General features: G+C 36.4%; 1 protein-coding gene across 4 annotated transcripts in view; it reads left to right on the top strand.

Annotated features, from left to right (window-relative positions):
- The window catches only part of LOC121875558 (unconventional myosin-IXa-like), a 55,686-nt gene that overhangs the window by 12,896 nt on the left and 23,771 nt on the right, over positions 1 to 19,019 (top strand). For 2 of the 4 annotated variants that reach the window (XM_042380149.1, XM_042380148.1), the window contains exons 9-19: positions 214 to 414; positions 1,517 to 1,652; positions 2,478 to 2,676; positions 3,528 to 3,612; positions 15,269 to 15,386; positions 15,724 to 15,858; positions 16,169 to 16,326; positions 17,127 to 17,352; positions 17,983 to 18,129; positions 18,277 to 18,486; positions 18,805 to 18,966. In XM_042380149.1, the coding sequence (XP_042236083.1) occupies positions 214 to 414; positions 1,517 to 1,652; positions 2,478 to 2,676; positions 3,528 to 3,612; positions 15,269 to 15,386; positions 15,724 to 15,858; positions 16,169 to 16,326; positions 17,127 to 17,352; positions 17,983 to 18,129; positions 18,277 to 18,486; positions 18,805 to 18,966 (1,777 nt within the window). The remainder of the gene's footprint in view (positions 1 to 213; positions 415 to 1,516; positions 1,653 to 2,477; positions 2,677 to 3,527; positions 3,613 to 15,268; positions 15,387 to 15,723; positions 15,859 to 16,168; positions 16,327 to 17,126; positions 17,353 to 17,982; positions 18,130 to 18,276; positions 18,487 to 18,804; positions 18,967 to 19,019) is intronic. The other 2 variants (XM_042380151.1, XM_042380150.1) reach the window with 1 other exon arrangement.

Below are 19,019 nucleotides of genomic sequence, written 5' to 3'. Positions count from 1 at the left end.
AATTAGAAACAAAACATGAAAACAAAATTCCCTGATGAATTAAACTTTAAATTAAGCTGAATGTTTGAAAACTCTTATGTGACACTACAGTACCACCTATGCACGTGAAGCTAGAGTCTGGATGTGCAGTTATGAGAGAGAGACACAAATAAGAGAGAATGTGTGTGTGTTTAATTACTAGTCTTACCACCTCTCTCGCCATTTTTCCTCCAGGTTCGAGCAGTTCTGTATCAATTATGCTAATGAGCACCTGCAGCACTACTTCAACCAACATGTTTTTGAATATGAACAGGAAGAATATCAGCGTGAAAATATCACCTGGACCAATATAGAATTCCAAGATAATGTTGATTGTTTAGCGCTGATTGAGGGGAGGCCTGCTGGTTTGCTCTGTGTTCTAGATGATCAGTGCAGGTAAGGAAGTAAAGAATTGTAAGATTGAACCATGAGATGTCATTTTATCAGTGAGGAAGAGACACCTGATCTGTAAGACAACTCTCACCATAACAATCCACGGTAGAGCTCGTTATTGCCGAGGGGCTGACTTATTGTAGGAGTAGTCTGCTGTGTCTGTATAGATCAGTAAACTGCTGTTGTTCAGTAAACTAAAGAGTTAAACTGTTATTTTGTACTCTTAGCCTGGTGCTTGCTTGCTCTGAAATCCTTCCTGGGAGCCTTTAGGTTCACCACATTATTAAGGCAGTGCTCTTGTTTTTCAAAAGCATCCTAAGTAACTCCATCTGTTCCCACTGTGAATACATCCATTCACTGTTATACTTTAAAAAAAATTCAGCATAATTTGAGTAAAGAATTTTGTCAATTACAACAAGGGGAAAAATAGAGAGACTTGAGTATATTATATTTGTTATTTTGTTAATGTTGACACCAGAGGGCCATTTGTGTTACCCAGTTGAATTTCAAAGGAATATTTGGTACAGAAAATGAAGGTATTTATTCAAACTTTTTAGTTAATTTTCTATTCTTATGAATTGAATGATTTTGTTGTATCAAACCAGTTGCCTGTCTAACAAGAGTCTCAGTAGCACTTTACACTGATCTGTTATGACAGTGTAGGTTATGGCTTGCATTTTGGCCCTGACAAGCTCTGTCATGTCAGCTGTCAGCAGGTGTTCTATAAAAACTATTGTATGGTGTATGGAAGGCTACTTGTTGATGACCTGTTGTCTATAGAAAGTCTCTTGGCAGTTTTGATATTGCTGTATGTATTTACTTACCCAGATCTTTTTTTCATATTGAAATTAGCTGTTGAAAGATGATGCTCATGTTATATCTAAACCATAGCAATGGTAATCTTTTTTCAATAGATTTTGTCTCATGCTATAGAATGTAGTTAATTATATATTTCCCACCACTCAGTAATGAAGCAAAGTGTTCCACAAATATACGAGACAATCATCTTTTTAAATAGGTACAGAGTAACCATCTGACAATGTTTGAACTTTTGTATTTGAAGAGAAAACTGATTGAGAGTGAAATGTGATATGTTTGTTTTCAGTTTTCCTGCCGTCACCAACGAGACTTTCCTACAGAAGATCAACACAGTCCACAAGGATAATAAATACTATGAAATACCTCATAAAAGAGAATCAGCCTTCATCATTAAACACTATGCTGGCAAAGTCAAGTACCAGGTAACTGTTGTACTGTATAGTACTGTATTTGTTGGAGAATGTCTTGAATAGTGAGTCATCTTTATTATTCTCCTGCCATTAGATGTTGAGGGAGAGCCATACTAAATTGCCCTGTTCAACTATCACTATGATTAACTTGTTGAAATAACTTCTTTATATTTCAGATAATTTTCATGAACACTGACAGATTTGCTGATTGACAGAATGTGGGTGTGTGATCTTATTCCACACTAATATGTCTTTGTGTATTATACAGTAAAATGCTGTACAGTATACACTTGTATAATTCCTGCCATCTCTGACACTTGTATGGGAATCACTAATCTGTAATTAAGCTCAGTGATGGAAACTTAGAAGTCAGTAGGGATGATGTGGAAGTAATGGACAGTGCTAAGCCTTAAAACAGGAGGAACTATTAACCTTGTTTTCTCAACTTATGCATTTCCCGGTCCCTAAGGCCTTTAAGAACGATTCCTGCAACTGTTGCATGTTGACTTTTCCTGACCATTTTTTGATGAATAGGCATGATTATATGGGTCTCTAGCCAGCCTGGTAACTCTGTTGACCAAATATGCCTGCAAGAATTATTTGACCTTACAACTGGCAGTCACAACTTTATCCAATCCTGAGTTGACCAGTGGTGGGATTGGTAAAAATGTATAAGGAACTTGTTGTGGTGAGGTGCTTTTACACTGACTATTCCATCATTTAGTGGGAAGTGATTGTCAGATATTAATATGATACTGATTGATGCTTTCAGGTCGCTAAATGACTACAGCAAAAAGAGCCAGGGTCTGATGTTAACTGAACTATGGTATTTTTCAGGTAAATGACTTCAGAGAAAAGAACCTGGATCTTATGCGGCCCGAGTTGATATGTGTATTGAAGAACAGTCGGTATAGTATTGTGAGAGAGGTGGCTGGAGCGGACCCTGTTGCTGTGTTTCGTTGGTCTATTTTAAGGGCATTCTTCCGTGCTGTTAGTGCGTTCCATGGAGCAGCAATCAAGTATACTAAACGAAAAGGTAATAGATTTTTTTTTTTAACATCCTATTAACACAGGTCTAGGTAAGAGGACCTTCTTTCTTTGTAAAAGGAAGAATGTCAGCAGTTAGTGTGAGAAATCTTATGCTGTGTGGCAGTGAAACATGGCTAGTTAAAGAGGATGACATAGCAGGCTTGAACAAGCTGAAATGGGAACAGTGAGGTGGGTGAGGAATGTGACTCTGAAAGACAGGAGGTCCTTTTCAGAGCTAATAGGGTAACTAGGTATTGAGATTATTGGCAAAGTTCTGTGTTGAAGTAAACCGAGATGGTTTAGGTACAGTTCAGGTCAAAATTTCTCTCCCTCCTAAAATGAAGCAGCATCAACCCCAAACAAGATCCAACAGTTAGGGTAAATCAGTTCGGAGACTCATCCCCGAGACTCAGTCTCACTACGGGGAGCGAACTTTTTTCCGAGACTCTACACAGAGAGAATGGATGAGACCAATTGGGTCAAGAAATGCATGAACCTAAATGTGGATGGGATGAGAGCCAGGGGTAGATGAGGAAATGACATTAGAGTGTAGAACCTGACAAGAAAGACTGCAAGAGACAGTGCAGCATGGATAGCTGCCGCCAGGTTGTATGTTTCTTCATTTTCCACGGTCAGTAAGTCTCTATCATCTTATTCTTGTCAAATTGTTGGTCTATCTGGTAACTTTATCAGATCCCTCATTCTTTATTAAACTGCTGGTGTATAGAGACTGGCACTTTATAAGGATGTTCTTTATCAAGGGTTTCCTGTATACTTATGTGTAATTCATTGTTTTTCAGCAATTCATTACCTATTCACTGTATCACCAGATATTTATTATTTGACAACTTCTTTCAGGGCATGAAGACCAAAGGAAAACACCAAAGCAGAAAATCCATATAGATAATTCAAGAATTCTTGCAGCCATTGAGAACACTCAAATGTGAGTATTATGTGGTATATAAATGCCTGTGTTGTTAATTTTATTATACAGTGTACTCTCGATTTAATGGAATCCGATATAACAAACTTGATTTACATGAAGGACTTTTTTCAGTTATTTTTCACTTGATTTAGTGAACTAGTTCGCGAAATTGAGATTAATTCTGTTAATACGCTCACACCTAAGGAGACACCTCAGACACATGATATGTACATAGAAACATTATTCATGGCTTATCTTAACTTGGGGGTTCGGTGTTTGTTTTAAATTTTTTCTATTATTTCCCCCAACCTTTTTCCAATTGATAGCTCCACTCTTTTTTGACTTTCTCCCCCATACTACTTTCTTTCTGAGACTTCTGAGAGACTTTTGGCAGAATTTAGCGAAATCATGCTTGATTTAGTGAACTATGGTATTTCCACGCTATCCTGGCCCATATACCCCGCCCCTCTTCTATAGTAATAGTTCATAGAAAATTCAAACTAAATGTGTTCACAATTGGTAAGCAGACCTGTTCTTAACTAAAATAATGTTAAATATCTGAACCATAAAAATGCAGATGATCTCAAGGCATTAGCTCATCAGAGAGGATGTTAGAAAATTTTAAATATTTATCATAAAAGGTCGATATAAATACGTGCCTATACACACTCAGTTCGGAGGGAGGTAAATCGCTCAGGGTAACCAATCGGCTATTTGTAGCTATAGATGAGGGGCAGGGCTTATGGGCCAGCTTAGCATGGAAAGGATATAGTTCGCTAAATCGAGCGAAAATAACGGAAATTTGATTCGGAGGAAATTTCAATTTAACAGAAAGGGGTGGCTCGAATTAGTTCGTTAAATCGAGAAAATACTGTACAGTATAAAAAAAAAAGTGTATACAATAAACATATTGTAGAAAAGTGTCTGTAGAGGAACTCCTGAGAACTGCTGTCTCCAAGCTGGTTATTGAAATGAGGAGTCAACAGGTACACACAAGCCACCTAGTCAAGAAGTATCCAACAATTTTATGTATTTGTATGATGTAATAATGAACACAGTCCCAGATTTTAATGATGTCCCCAGAATGTGACCATCCCTACAGCACTGACTTATCACTTTGCTCTTTATGTTTCCTTTTTAATGGATATTTATAATTTTTTAGTAGATTCCATAGTATTTACTACAGTACAGTACTGTATCTCCTGTGAATTTTCTTTGTTATAAATTCACACATTCCAGCTGTCAGGACTTCCTCTGATATGATACAAATTGCAAACTAACTTCTTCAAAGACTAGCTTGCATAGTCCTCTTCCCAGACAGTGTATGAAAACCAGAATATGACTTTTGTATGCAGGAGTGGTTAACACTACTTGAAAGTATGCATCAGAGTAGTGTATCACATAGTTTCACCAGTTACCAGTATCTCACCACCTGTTGCTGCAACATAACTCATGCTGAAAACCTTCCTGGTTTTATTGTGAGACTATAGTGGAAGTTTATTATTTATGTAACACATGCTGCTTGTTCCTGAAATTAATTGATAAAGCCATCTATTAATTATTATTGCTGGTTGTAGTTTCAACAAATTCTGTGGATAAAAAAAAATTCTCTCTACACCAGAAATTTTAATTAGAGATGAAGTGTATAAATCAGCAGTTACTACATAGAGTTCACTAATTCAAGAAGTTAAACTTATTCAGAATTCATCATGCTTCACATACAAGAAGTACAGTAATGATTAGTGATAAAATGTGAAGTATTTTGGAGAAAGATATGAAATGAGAAAAAATAAGGATAAAACAGATCAGGGTTGGGTCGATTAAGCTAATTAACTAAACTAGTTTGATAGCGAAATGTGGTTTAACATAATTGAAATACAAGTACGGTATCCCCAAAATTCATTTTATTTTCAAATAACTTTTCATTTAAAAAATTATGGTTCAAGGAGAATAGTTAGTGGGGATAGGCATATGGGCCGAGGGAGGGCTGCTCCCCCACTCTCATTTGGGCAAGTTGTTTCAGTAGTTACAAACAAAACAGGAAGGGAGTAATTTGAGTTTACTGTTTGTAGTGTTAAATTTATCTTAAGCCAGATTTACATAGTTCTTCAGCTCACTAAATTTGTGAGCAGGCTTTCCTTAACATCCCTAGTTACTTATCTTATAGCTAAATACTAAAAAGTGTTGCATTCATCTTGATAAGTTTTGGATGTTGAGCTACTACAGCAGCTTCTTGGATATTAGGCATGGCAGTTGTGGCTCATCAGGTCATTAAAAAGACCGAGGCAGCTTGCCAATATTACCTCTCGACTGCTGGTGTCACACACCGAGAAGCATCGTGTCATAAGCAGCAACACAATAACAATGTGTCGTGACATTGATTCTAACCACTTCATGTTTGGTGGAAAAGTCCTGCAGTGCAACTTAAACTTCGGGCAGATTCTTCCTTGCCCATCAAAATAATTTGAGCCTGTATGCTTATGTTAATGTAAGACAACTGAAGACACACATGGAGCAGGTCACTGAGACACTGACCTCTCAGGGGTCAGTGACACAAACAAACAGGTAATCTGCCTGTTAATATTCTAAGCTGCTATCTGGCTTTCTCACAGTCAGGCTTTGTATATGTAAACTTCAAAGGAGCAGCTAAATCAACTATGTGGGATGACCCAGGCCTGAGCCAGGAGTGTGTAAGGTGACATAAACCTAGGGGGCCTCCAGCAGCAGATAGTGTTGCCAGTGACAAGGACTAGTAGTGTAATTCAGTGTATATTTTTGTTTGTATTTATCCGTAATAAATGCTAGTGACAAGCCTACAGCTGGAGATTATTCATATTAGAAAAACCAATGTTATTTTCTGTATACTGTACTGGATATTTGTTACGGGGAACAATTATGTCTGATAGTTGGGACAATACAACCCCGTGCTAATTTTAATTACAGTATAGTACGTTCATATTAAATGTGGTAAATACAGGTAATAGTACAGTATACTCTCAAAAGAAATTAATCCCTATACCGGAGAATGACGTATTCTTTACCAGACATGACATATGTACACAAACGGCAATTAAACTTACAGAAGTACTTGTATATTAATACAGTATATTATGATCAGTCATGTATAAGGGTAGTTCTGTGGACTGGTTTCAAGAAACCCCCCAAAAGTCACCCCGTCACAGTCTTTCGGCAAAGTTTGTGTCAGTAATAAGAACAGTTTTTCCATTTGAAAAAACATTGGGTAGAGCGATCCAAACCCAAATTGCACCCTTAGTGATACAACTGCCAGCCAAAGAGGCTAGTTAGAGGCACTTAGGTGGTTTGGCATTTCTGCTTAGGGGAGGGGTGCTGTCAGTGTGAGATACTGCTGAGCAGGAGGGGTTGTGCCAGCACAGCAGTGCTAAGCAATGCATTTTGCATCAAAAGACCACGAGAGGGTTAAAGTGGTTAACTTTTCAAATTAAATTGATTTAATTAGTTAATTTTCACAGTTTTTAAGATTACCAAATTGACTCGACTCACTATTTTATAATGTTACTTGAACCAACCCTGATAGAGGTTATAATTGTACTGGGTGTTGACAGTCAGAATAGTGGCTGTCCCCACCTCTGTTGGAGTGTACAGTAGCAGTTGTTACTCTCTGGTTTGTATTACATGTGAGGTTTGTTCCACAAGAGGGCCTTAATATAGAGAAAGAGGAAGCAATACTCTTACGGAAGTACTGTGTGGAGTTTTTCTGAGCTCATGGTAGCAACATGGTTAACATAAGGTGACATAATCAAGCTCCACCATGCTGGTTAACATTGAAACTTCATTCATACAAAAGGGTTTTACTCTCTGCATCAATAGTTTTAAGTTTTAAACAATTGTTGTAGTGCAACATATCCCAACTCAACCTCTATTATGATCATTCTTACAGTTCTCTCAGTCTTATGCATGATTAAATTTTTATTGTTTATGTATTAAACAGTACATTAATATAGTTTTAGTAATTTCCTTTTGAAATGCTAAATATTTTTATTATTTCCATTTTCTTGTGAAGTGACATCCTTGAAATATAATCTTGCTTATGTTAGCATTCCCTCCCCTCTTCTCATAGTTTATGAATTATTGCAATAAATATTTCTTACACATGCTGTCTTCTGAGTTATGGCATATCTCTATGACTACTGTAATGCCTGTCATATCACCCTGTGATTGATGGTGGACTCTTTGCTTCAAAATTTATGATAAAAAGATAGGTAAGTGGTATGTGAAAAGTACATGGGAACTAGTAGACCAGTGCATGACCCCAAACCCAGTGAACCATTGGGTTACTAACTTTTTGGGGCTTGTGAATAATATTGAGAGGAGTTAACATGATAGTCTGGTGCAGCTCAGGGGTTGGACAGCCTGCAAGTTGTATAGTACACAATGGTTTCTCCATACTAAGGAAAATCTGGTTCATTATATTTGTTGTACCTTGAACTGCTGTGTACTATGTGAAGGCCAGGCTTGGGGTACAATATGTGATTCCACTAAACTCATAGTTTTATATGGGTACATTTTCCATTGATAAATAATAAGACTTCATTTGATGTACTTAAAGGAGGTGAATTAATCTGCTTACCAGCACTTACAAGGGATCAATATGCTCTTTTTTATTGGGTATAGAGAAAAATCAGAACTGGGGAATTTATGCCAGTGTATCTCCAGGCCACTGTACCAGGTGTAAGTGTATGTATTAATCCATAGATGGACCTGTTGTCTAGACCAGTTAGAGCATCAGTTGCCAGTCTGTTTTGAGGTTCTTGATCTGTACACCTCAATATCTCATTTTTATTGTTCTGGCTGTCACTCAAGGTAAAAGTAAGCTGCCTAGATGGTGCTGGACACTTTTTCTTCAGAGCATAAATGGCCTTGATTAGGGGGGGGGGTAATAGAGCCATCTTGATTTGTACATTCCCAGAAATTCCTTTTGTGATTAATTGGCCAAGTTGGGTTTGGAGCAATCAACATAAATACTGCTATTTTTAGTTATCTCTTTATTTTGAAACTAATGCACACTGTTTTGCTTTGGGAACTTTCAACATTCTTTAAGGAGTTAATCAGTCCATCATGTGTGCTTGCTTGCATACATATAGCAGAATTTTTCCCTGCCCTCTCTACTGTTGCTTATTTTCTCTACTCCTGCTGACTTGCCTTCCATAATTTACTAACTTTTTTCACAGTGATTATTAAGAAGCATTTTACTTACTGTAGATGGGTTTTGCTTGCTTACCCTTTATTGTTCTCAACTTTTTATGGATATCTCTACATTAACTCCAACAGTAACATCTGATATAATTTGCTTATATATATATATACATTACATAATCATTTAACAACATCACAAAGTAACTCACCATTTTTCTTCCCTCATAGTCACTTTGACAACTTGGTAAAATAAAGCCAGCAGGAACTGTGGTCTTAGGGGAGGATCCAAACTGAGGAAATCACTTATCAGCCGGACTCTTGGCCCCGTCATCATCAGTTAAGACATCTTTTGTTGCATGCAGTGTAATTATCACAAGATAAATTATGAAGTAGTGGATATTTATCTATAATTGAGCATGTCTGCCACCGATAGTTTTCACAGAATAATGACAGGTGCTCTCATGCTGTCAATTTTGAAAAAAAAGGAAGATGTGTTTTATTTTATTTTTTCCACTGGAACACCATTGTAGGTAATTTGTTCACTTATTTACCCCCATTGTCTCTCGTGACATAAAGACGCATGCATGAAACTTCTCCTCCTCCTCCATTATGGGCTATAGGTAGGAAGAGTGTCATTTTTGGATGCAAACTATTAGTAGTGTACTGTACTTATTTATTCATGGTTTTACAGTACAGTACACATGGTCTTTCTGCACGAATGATGTGAGGCGTAAGTCTCTTCCAAGTACTGTACCCAGATTCCTTCTCTTGACCCTATACCATGGTCATTGTTTTATTTGCTTGTTTTCATATTTTGACAGCTTATTGCTTTAAAGAAGCTAACAAACTGGCTTATTATGCATAACAGTAAAGGCCGGATAGAATGTGAATTCACGGAGTGTTATGGTGTGTATCTCGTCAGTTTCGCTGGGGACATTATTTTGGGGGATCTCACTGTTATTTCATTGAGTGGTGCAGCAACCAGAGTTGTGAGGCAAGTTGATCAAAGCAATGTTAAAATATTGCTGAATATTTTGATCTGTTTTAAAGTATGCTAAGTTGGAAAACAAATTGCCAAAATTTTACTGAAATTCAAAAGATCTGCAAAGTTCAACCTCACTGGACAAGAGATGAGATTCATGAAGGTTCTTATCATGATTATTCCTTGTACCTGAGTGTTCAGTCAAACATTTTGGCTTGGGCTAAAGGCAACATGAAAAGAATATTCCACGAAAGTATAAGACTTACACTAGGACTTTACTGTCACACACATGCATGCACTCCCTCCCTCCCTCCCTCCCTCCCTCTCCTCTTTCGTGTGTATACAGATAAATTTACACACAAACACACTAACAGTGGCTCTGCATCACCATTTAGTTATGAGGGAGGTGGGCAGTGTGGCCTAAGCTCACTTTACTTAATTCCAGGAGTGAGGTAAAATATGTTGAGGCTGTTACCATACGTTGGTTGGGTTACTACAGGGGGTCCTCACAATATGCTGTACCAGTATAGTATGTCATTTCACGTACAGTATACGTCACTAACAAATAGAGCTCAGTACTATGATCTGACCAGTTACCTCTCTGTTGGATGGAGCTGTCCCACGCTTCTCACTAGTCCCTGATCTGTCCTCTCTTAGCCTCTCATTTCATACCACACCTGTCCCACACAACTGTTGAAATGCCCCAGCTTTTGCCTTGATTGTGAATTTTTAACTATGTTTAGATTATGCATAAAAGATGTTTTTTATGTGCCACTGGATGACTGGGGTGGTCAGTTAAATCATAATTTGTCTCCATTGGGTTAGTATGTCAAGTGCTTGGCATATCTGACTGCTTGTCCACTTTGTTTTTCCAATTAGGGGTAAAGTCCTAAGTTCTGTAGTACTGAACATACATATGAAGGTCAACACTGTTGAGTGAATGAATAACAGTGAAAGAAGAGAGAGTCTGTGTTTGCTCTTGATCCCAGCCACCCTGTAAAGTAAGTGAGTCAGGGACTTGCAAGAAGTGAGGCAATATATTACACTGTAAAAGCTTCAAGAATGGTAAAATATTGTGATAAAATGAATGTTGGTCTTTGAAGTTGATTATACAATGTGTTATAGGATGATCAGGTCAACTATATTTCACATTTAGAATCATGTACGGTATATTTTTCAAGGATAGACAGCCAATTAAAAGTTAAGTTCTGATGTCTCCAAGGCAAGTTATATCTCACTGTATTTTTTTATGTAATTTGTTCAGAAGTTCTAGTATTATTTCAATAATTGTTTTTAAAAATAATCTAGTACGTATTGTATTGTACAGTGGTTGTCATTGGAAATTGTCTGAATAGGTGATTTATAGAAAGACATTCGGAAAGAGATTGTTGATGGCCTTCCTGTTGACTGACAATATTTTAACACAGGTAAGTCGTTGTAAGATTGAAAATGATGCATACTTTCAAGATAAGTTTTCCAGGGTCTCCTTGTTTTATGAGGAGGACATGAGGCCTGAGGAGTGTTACAGTATACAGTTATGTTGGAGCTTGAGCTAATTTTTTATCATATTAATGTTACAGTATTTCAATTGATGGGCAAATAATATATCTTCCCTAAATTTTGTGATTCATTATTGATACTGTATACATTTTGTAGCCAGGTGTTGGTAATGATATTGCTCCAAGGTTTTCATTCTATACCTCTCTAGTGTTTTTCTGATGCAGTTTCAATGTTTTGTTCAACTTCCAACACATTCTTAACTTTTATAAGGTATTATTGATAACTTTCGATTTAGCAGACTCTCCCTTGCTCTGTTCATTGATTTGAGAGAGATAACAGGCATAATATGCTCCTCACCCACAGACTGGCCAATGTAGTGTCATGACCCATTTTAAGTACTAAAACTGCTTAAAACTTTTCCTGAAGTTCAGTGTTCCATTGTATTTGTGTGTTATAGAAAATAAATAGTTGTGATATGCATCTGCTGTAAGATGTAAAGCAATTAAAATGTGGATGAAATGGGATACTAAGCTGATGAGATAGAAGCTGCTTCTTGTCTTCATTTTATGTGAGGGAATTGCCATCTCTCTATACTCAGTAGTCCTTCCTTGTCAGTAAGCTTTACAAATAAAACTGAAGGGTTTATATATAATTTTCATATAGTAATACAGTATTAATATCACAGAATTTTAAAAGCTTTAGTAAGGGAATAACTTTACTGTACGGTAGTAAGTATTAAAGAACAAAGCTGATCTCAGAAGCAGCTCATTGCCCTTTGTTGTGTTTAAGATGTGAATGTACAGGTGATTGATGTTGTGTCAGCTAAGCTATGGTCTTGACTTCATTGACACCTTGCAATAGCTAGAATATATGGTGTTATATACAAGTTGCTATCTTTCCACCTAACATCTGTCTCCCACTTGAAATATTTTGCTTCCCCTAAACTATTGTGAATATGTGTTGAAGCTGACCAAAAGATTGAAATTTGTATACAGAATGCTTTAACCTCTTTCTCTGTTAATTTGTCTGTTTGATATATGAACTCTGTCCCTATGTTTTATGATCATCCTTTCCCTATATTTCTCACAAATGTTTTCAGGATAATGATAGTATCATTTTTGCTTTTGATTAGCCGGCTTTATAAGTCATGGCACTTGCGGTAAGTCTTAATTATGGAAGGAAGTCTGCCCCACCACTTAATCAAAATACAGTACCACATATATAATACTAATTGAAGAAGGCTGCAGAACTTGGCTTAATGGTATACGTTACCCCTAACCTTGGATGCTTTCTTGCTTTAGATCGTAGTGTCAAGATTGAGGTGACTAGCAGGCTACAATGTGTATGTTGCACTACTATACTAATTTGGTCTTAAATCACACCTATAAGGAAGCTGTAAATAATGGTCATTAAAAGAATTGTGTCGACAAGTGAAACTCGCTTATTGTTCTGAAGTTTCTGTCACTGCTTCTTGTGTGAGTGCAAAACTGTGATATATTTGGATGCCCTATTCAGGGATGAGAATATTTTAACATCAGACTTATATGAATTTTGGAAAATACACAAAATTTTGCTGTTTTTAAAAATCTACCCAAAGACTGGTGCAGGTAATTCAACTAAATTATTATTATTATTATAGATGCTATATTTTAATGGATTGCTGTACAGTACAATGTTTGTTCTTTTACCATTTTACAGACATGTACAAAATCTGTCAGAAACATTCCTTTGATGACTCCTTATAAAAATTGTTTGACTTAGCCCTTAAGTGATTCAAGATGATCATTGTTACTGAAAATAAATGCATGTTTATATGATTAAGGAGAGAGTGTGTGAGTGGATATATGTGTATACATATTCACTTCACTTTATTTATGTTACTTTAGAGTTACAGTTCCTTTACGTACATGATCTATGGTTTGGTGATCAAGTCCATCATGTACTTCATGGCGCTGCATTTTCACTTATTAGAAAGAACTAATTTCCAGGAAGAGAGAAACAAGGAGGAGCAGGAGGATATAGAGTGAGAAAATAGATTGTATGTGTGTGGATGGCAAGAATCAAGGCTGAATTGAGCATTTTTTCCCCTCGTGCCGTCTGGTTATATTGGTATGGCGTTTATTGTACCTCGTTAAGATATTCTCATTCCTGTATTTCTCTTTTTTATGTACTTGATGTATTCACCAAGCATCATCTAGTGCTGTGTTTTGTAATTTATTGTTATTATTATTATTAATTTGTATTTTAAGTTTACTTTTTTGAGTGTGTGAAATATTGTGATTATTTTTGCATATAGTACTGTCTTTTATTTTTTATTTAGTTTTATTATTTTTTTTTTTTTTTTTACAAGTGTACATTGGTCTTCTTTTATTTTCTTTATGGAGTTACTCCCTTTATTATAAATGAAAAATTATAAATGAAGAAAAATTAAGAGATATGAAATAGTAATAAGTCAGAATAATACATTCATTACTTACTTTTAGGCTGGATGCTTTTGTACCGTGAATTATGTTTTCTAGAGTACACATACTGTACCCTAGAGCAACACAGTTCATGTTATACAGGTACATTACCAGCCTTCCTAAGCCAAGGTTAGCTGTATGCTACAATGGCTTACCTGTCTGTATTCATCCTTTCACATGTATTTGTGTCAGTCATCATTATTTGTGGATTTTTGTTGTGTGAGGTCCAGGCCTGGGACAAATGGGGTTGATGTGATGATGCAGGGTGGATCATGACCATATATCGTAGGAAGTTGTGGACAGTATATGGTGTTGGAAGCAGGACTGTATGCTAAGTGTTACCACTCCAGTGTTCCTGGGAGATCTGATATGCTTGAACAGTACTGTATTTGATTTTCATAATATAATCATCATGAACCTTGAGAGGATCTTGCGCTAGGTTGGGAACATTAGTCTTGACAATGAAGTCCATTTTTGGTTGGGAATTTCAGTAAGCTAGCCATTTATACAGCATCCCCCAAGCTAGAAGGACCTGACAACCGTCTGCTCAAGCCATGTGTAAGAGTTTGAAATGTTTGCACCAGTAGTGCTCTGAGCTTTGTATTAGTGATGCATGCTTTGCTGCTTCAGGTACCAATTGCCAAAATGCCTGGTAAGCTGATAAATGGTAGAGAAAGAGAGAGAGAGAGCCTGTGTAAACACATTTTAGATAGGGTCATACTGGATAACACCTAACTTGCATCAGACCTGGGGAATTGAACCCAAGATACAGTGATGAATGGCAAGCATGCTATCACTCTAAACTCGCTTCTCTTCACTCTATGTGTATACTGTACTGTACTTGTTTATTATTCATGTTTTACCGAGATTGAATATTGAGCTTTTTGCAGCTGTAGGGTGAAGACGACGGTGGGAGTGCCGACAGGAACCATTGTTCACTAACTGTTTTGCAGATAGTTGAGTTGTCGAAGTGTCTAGATAAAGCTTCCTCAGTGCATTATTTGATGCAGGAGTATGGTAGTGTAAAGTGTAACTTACTTAAAGTGAACACAGTTACTCATTGTGTATTATTGGATCTTCATTTGTCACATTGTGGATTAAATTTGTAATCCTTTTTAAAATTCATTGACTGAATATAGTTTAGTGTTGTTGTTTATGTTAAAGTCTTGTGTGCTAACTTGTCTTTATTTATTTGTTTGTTTCTTTGGCTGGTTTGTTTGTACGTGGTTTATCTGTTTGTTGATTATTTGCTACACACTTTACTGTACTTTATTTGTCTCTTTTCTTTCTGCTCAGTATTTAGTACAACTACAAAAGATATTCATAGAAATTTGACTATACAGTATATATACCTTATATATACTGTATATAGTTACTTGTGAATTCTTTATTAGGTCCTATAAGAGGTTTGGAACTTTCTTCTAGTAATAATTCTTGTTTTGGAGATGATCTTTTTTTTTTTTGCGAAATTAATTGTGTATGTCTTCAAGGTCACATGTCAACTTCTTATTTTTATTAGTCATTAAAGGTTACTAAAGATTGTCCCCATTTCCAGTCGCTTACGGAAAACCCGGCACAGTCGGTCTCGTTCACGTTGCCACGGCCCTCGGCACCAGAAGAACCTCAAGACAGTGAAGGCGCTGGCCCAGAGGACTCAATCACTCACACTACAGGTTTGTTGCTCGACTCCATTGTTTAATTTCTTGTATTTAGGAATTATGAGATAGGGTGAATCTGTGTTTGCTCTGATTTCCAACTAAGTATACGTACTTGCATATTAATGGGTAAAGATTTGATAAAAACAAGTTACCTTTAATATATATCTCATCTTCAATTTCTCATTATATATTCAGAATGAAGATTAAAGGGGATGCCACTTTTGATATTTAGCTGATTCTGGATGATTGTATTCAACTCAGAGGGGTTGCTCATACACAAGGGGTTAAACACTCCTTTGTTGAGTGTGGATGTTTTTAAAAGTCCCATAATCGTACTAATTATTTATTGCAGGGTCGACTACCTGGATCGCGTAAGCCGCCACACACAGTTACAGGACAGTTCCACCTGTCTCTCCAGACACTCATGGAAGCTCTCAACACTGCCAACCCATTTTTCATTAGATGCATCAAGAGTAATGCAAACAAGGTACTGTAAAAATTAATTGGAAAAAATAATATCTGAGGTTCATGCTTTCCGAAATGTTCATTTTTATTGACATTTCTTAAACTTAAATGAAAAAGAAATGTTTGGAATTTTTAGGTAGCCATAATTGTAAAAGATGTACCCGTAATTGGTTATCTTAGGATTTTCATATACGTACTGTACAGTAGTTCACAACACTGTATCCCAGGACTTTGTATGTGAGAAGAGAAGACTTGAAGTAGTATCAGTAAAGCAGATAAATCATATTGTAATGTAATGTAATGTAATTTAATTTATTCCTTATTGCTTACAGGAACCAAATGTCTTTGGAGATGAAATGGTAATGCGGCAACTGAGATATACAGGCATGTTGGAAACTGTTCGGATAAGACAGGCTGGCTTCAATGTTCGACTCTCCTACGAAGAATTCATACATCATTACAGAATACTCCTACCCAAGGGTTTATTAAGGTACTGCTGTAAACCTTTTACATGTTGTTACTTTATTAAAGAGAATGTGTAGTATTTTACTTCTGCAATATATTTTATCTTTCTCAATGAATAGTAGCCAGGAAAAAAATTAAAGTAGAAAGTCAGAAAATAAACCAAGGTTACTGTGTACTGCAGTATAAACAAAGCAAACTAAACACTGAATTTAATAATACAAAATCAGGGTTGGTGGTAATGGCCATCAGAAAAAATTATTGCAATCCCTGTCTTTATAGATATCTAGAGAACTCAACTTTTGGACATGTTCTTGAAAACGTCAATGACCTTGTCATGGTTAATGGAGATGTCCTTCTCTGTTGCCAACAGCATGAGATCTGACAGCCTAATTTCCTTGCAGAGACTGTGAAGCTTTGGCTTGATTAATTTCAGTTTTGTTGAGGATTGCTCCTCTGTGGCAGTAGATGATGGCAGGGTTGCATAGATTTTGAACAACTCAAAAGAAAGTTGGAAAATCAAAGCTGAGACTGTACCTACATGCACTTCAACGTTGTCTTGGTATCATTTTGGGGGCACTGATATGCCAGATTTGTTAATGAAGGAAAAACACAAGTTTACATGCTTTACACCATTTCCTAAGGTTATTCACATTTTTGTGTAATTCATTCTTAATCTTAAGGGTTTTGAAGAAAATGTATCATTATGGAATTAATTCATTCCCAAACATCTTTGGAAAAATGGAATTAATTTTACTGTACTAAATGTCCTATGTCATTGAATGAACTCTAATGTATATCTGTTTTGTAAAATTCTTTTGTTAATAGTTCACAGGCAGATGTACGATCGTTCCTGCAGGGAATGCAGTTGATTGAAACTGAATACCAGATGGGGAACACAAAAATCTTCATGCGAGAATCACAGAAACAGAAACTGGACTCACAACTCCACCAGACTATTTTGTCCCGTATTATTGTCATCCAACGATGGTACCGGACCATCCACCAACGCCGACACTTTTTAACATTCAGAGCGGCTGTTGTCAGGATTCAGGTGAGTCAAGATTTTAGTGGTCAGGTTAGCTTTTAGAATGTTGAATGTGATTTGCCTAGTTATGCTCTTTTGTATTTTGAGAATTAGATTAATTATAGTCCAGTATTTTTATATTAAAAAAAGTAATAGCAGCTTCAAAAACATGGAAGTATCTTCCATAGAAAATTGTAGTGTTGTTTGATCTTTATTGTTATAAGGTAAGTAATGTAGTTCATTAGTTGGTTCAACATAAAGAAAAGATTATAAGGGTGCTTATTTTTTAATGGATTAGGAGCAGGTGTGGGTGATTAAGATTCAAAAGCATTGTTCACAAATATAAATAGAAGTGCTCTACATACTTAGCTGTAAAGATGGATTTAATGTTTATTTCACATACGTATGGTTGATGCCTTAACATAGTAATGAATAGAAATGTATCTTGTAACAATGCAACTGGATAGAAAATAAGTAATATACTGTATGTATAGAGGAATGTGTACAATAGTGATGATCTTTGGTGTGACAGATGTGGAGTAAACAGTATTATTTAGCGGGAAAACTAATAAAATGTTGATAGTGATTAACTGTCAGCAAAACATTGTAGAATTTTACTACTATTTTGTTGCAATGAATTTGTGTTTTCTCTTAAAGTGTAAGGCTCGATGTTGGATTGCACAGCAGCTGTTAGCCAAAATGCGTATAAAACACAATGCTGCAACATTTATCCAGAAAATGTGGCGTGGACACCGTGTACGAAAGTGGTATCAGAATTTCCGCAGAGCTCTTATAATATTCCAGGTATGTAACATGATTTGACACTTGCTGTCTACAGAGAGATGATGATTGTTATCTATTAATGAAATTACATTACAGTTACTGTTTATTTGTATGTTGATAACTAGCGTCACTGTGCGGTGTCTTGTGTTAAACGCTACTCACTTTCAGTCTTGTGTCCGAGGAGAGCAGTCTCGTCAGAGGTACCAAGTGCTGCTCGAGGAATGGAAAAGACAGAAGAGCAGAGGCGAGATAAAAAAACTAAGAGAAGAGGAAGAAACATCAATCACCTCAATAACTACTGCTGGCTCCACTATCTCAGTAACTGTGGAAATTATTGAGCCAGCCCAGCCCCCTCCCAGAAGAAAATTAAATGTCCAGGTGGGTTTACTGTTCTTGTCATGTTAGGCTGTAGCAGTAGCAGGGGTGCCATGATGTGTCAAAATAACTGTGGCAGTAGTGGTGGCTAGTAACACCATTCAATATCATAGTCTGTATATGAAATAATTAAGTAATTAAATAGTAAAAGTATACAGGAATGAATAAGAGACAAACATTGTCCATTGTAGGTCTTGATCTTTTACAAGTTTATCAGTCACTCAGTACAGTAAGATGTGAGAATTTTTTGAGAAACTTTTCTACGAGTCTCTTAACTTTTTTTATTTTGTTTAGAGTTTGTTTATGACTTTAATTTCTCAGAATGCTCAGGGCCATAAGCTTCACAGAAGACAAAGTGAGCAAATACTTAGTGAGAGAAGAACATCAGAGGAGCCACAGTTACTTATTCAGAATTTGGGTAGACGGATGAGTGAAACAAACGTGCCATTAAGGAGGTCATCTCATGGGAGCACAATCATTCAGGTATCTTGATATTCTGTCACAACGTATAAACTTTTTAAGTCTTAAGGTTGTAG

This window comes from Homarus americanus, unplaced genomic scaffold (assembly GCF_018991925.1).
Source record: "Homarus americanus isolate GMGI-L3 unplaced genomic scaffold, GMGI_Hamer_2.0 scaffold58957, whole genome shotgun sequence".
In the NCBI taxonomy this organism is placed as follows: Eukaryota; Metazoa; Arthropoda; class Malacostraca; order Decapoda; family Nephropidae; genus Homarus; species Homarus americanus.
Note: the sequence above shows the minus strand (reverse complement) of the source record. Positions and strands in the feature narration are given on the sequence as shown.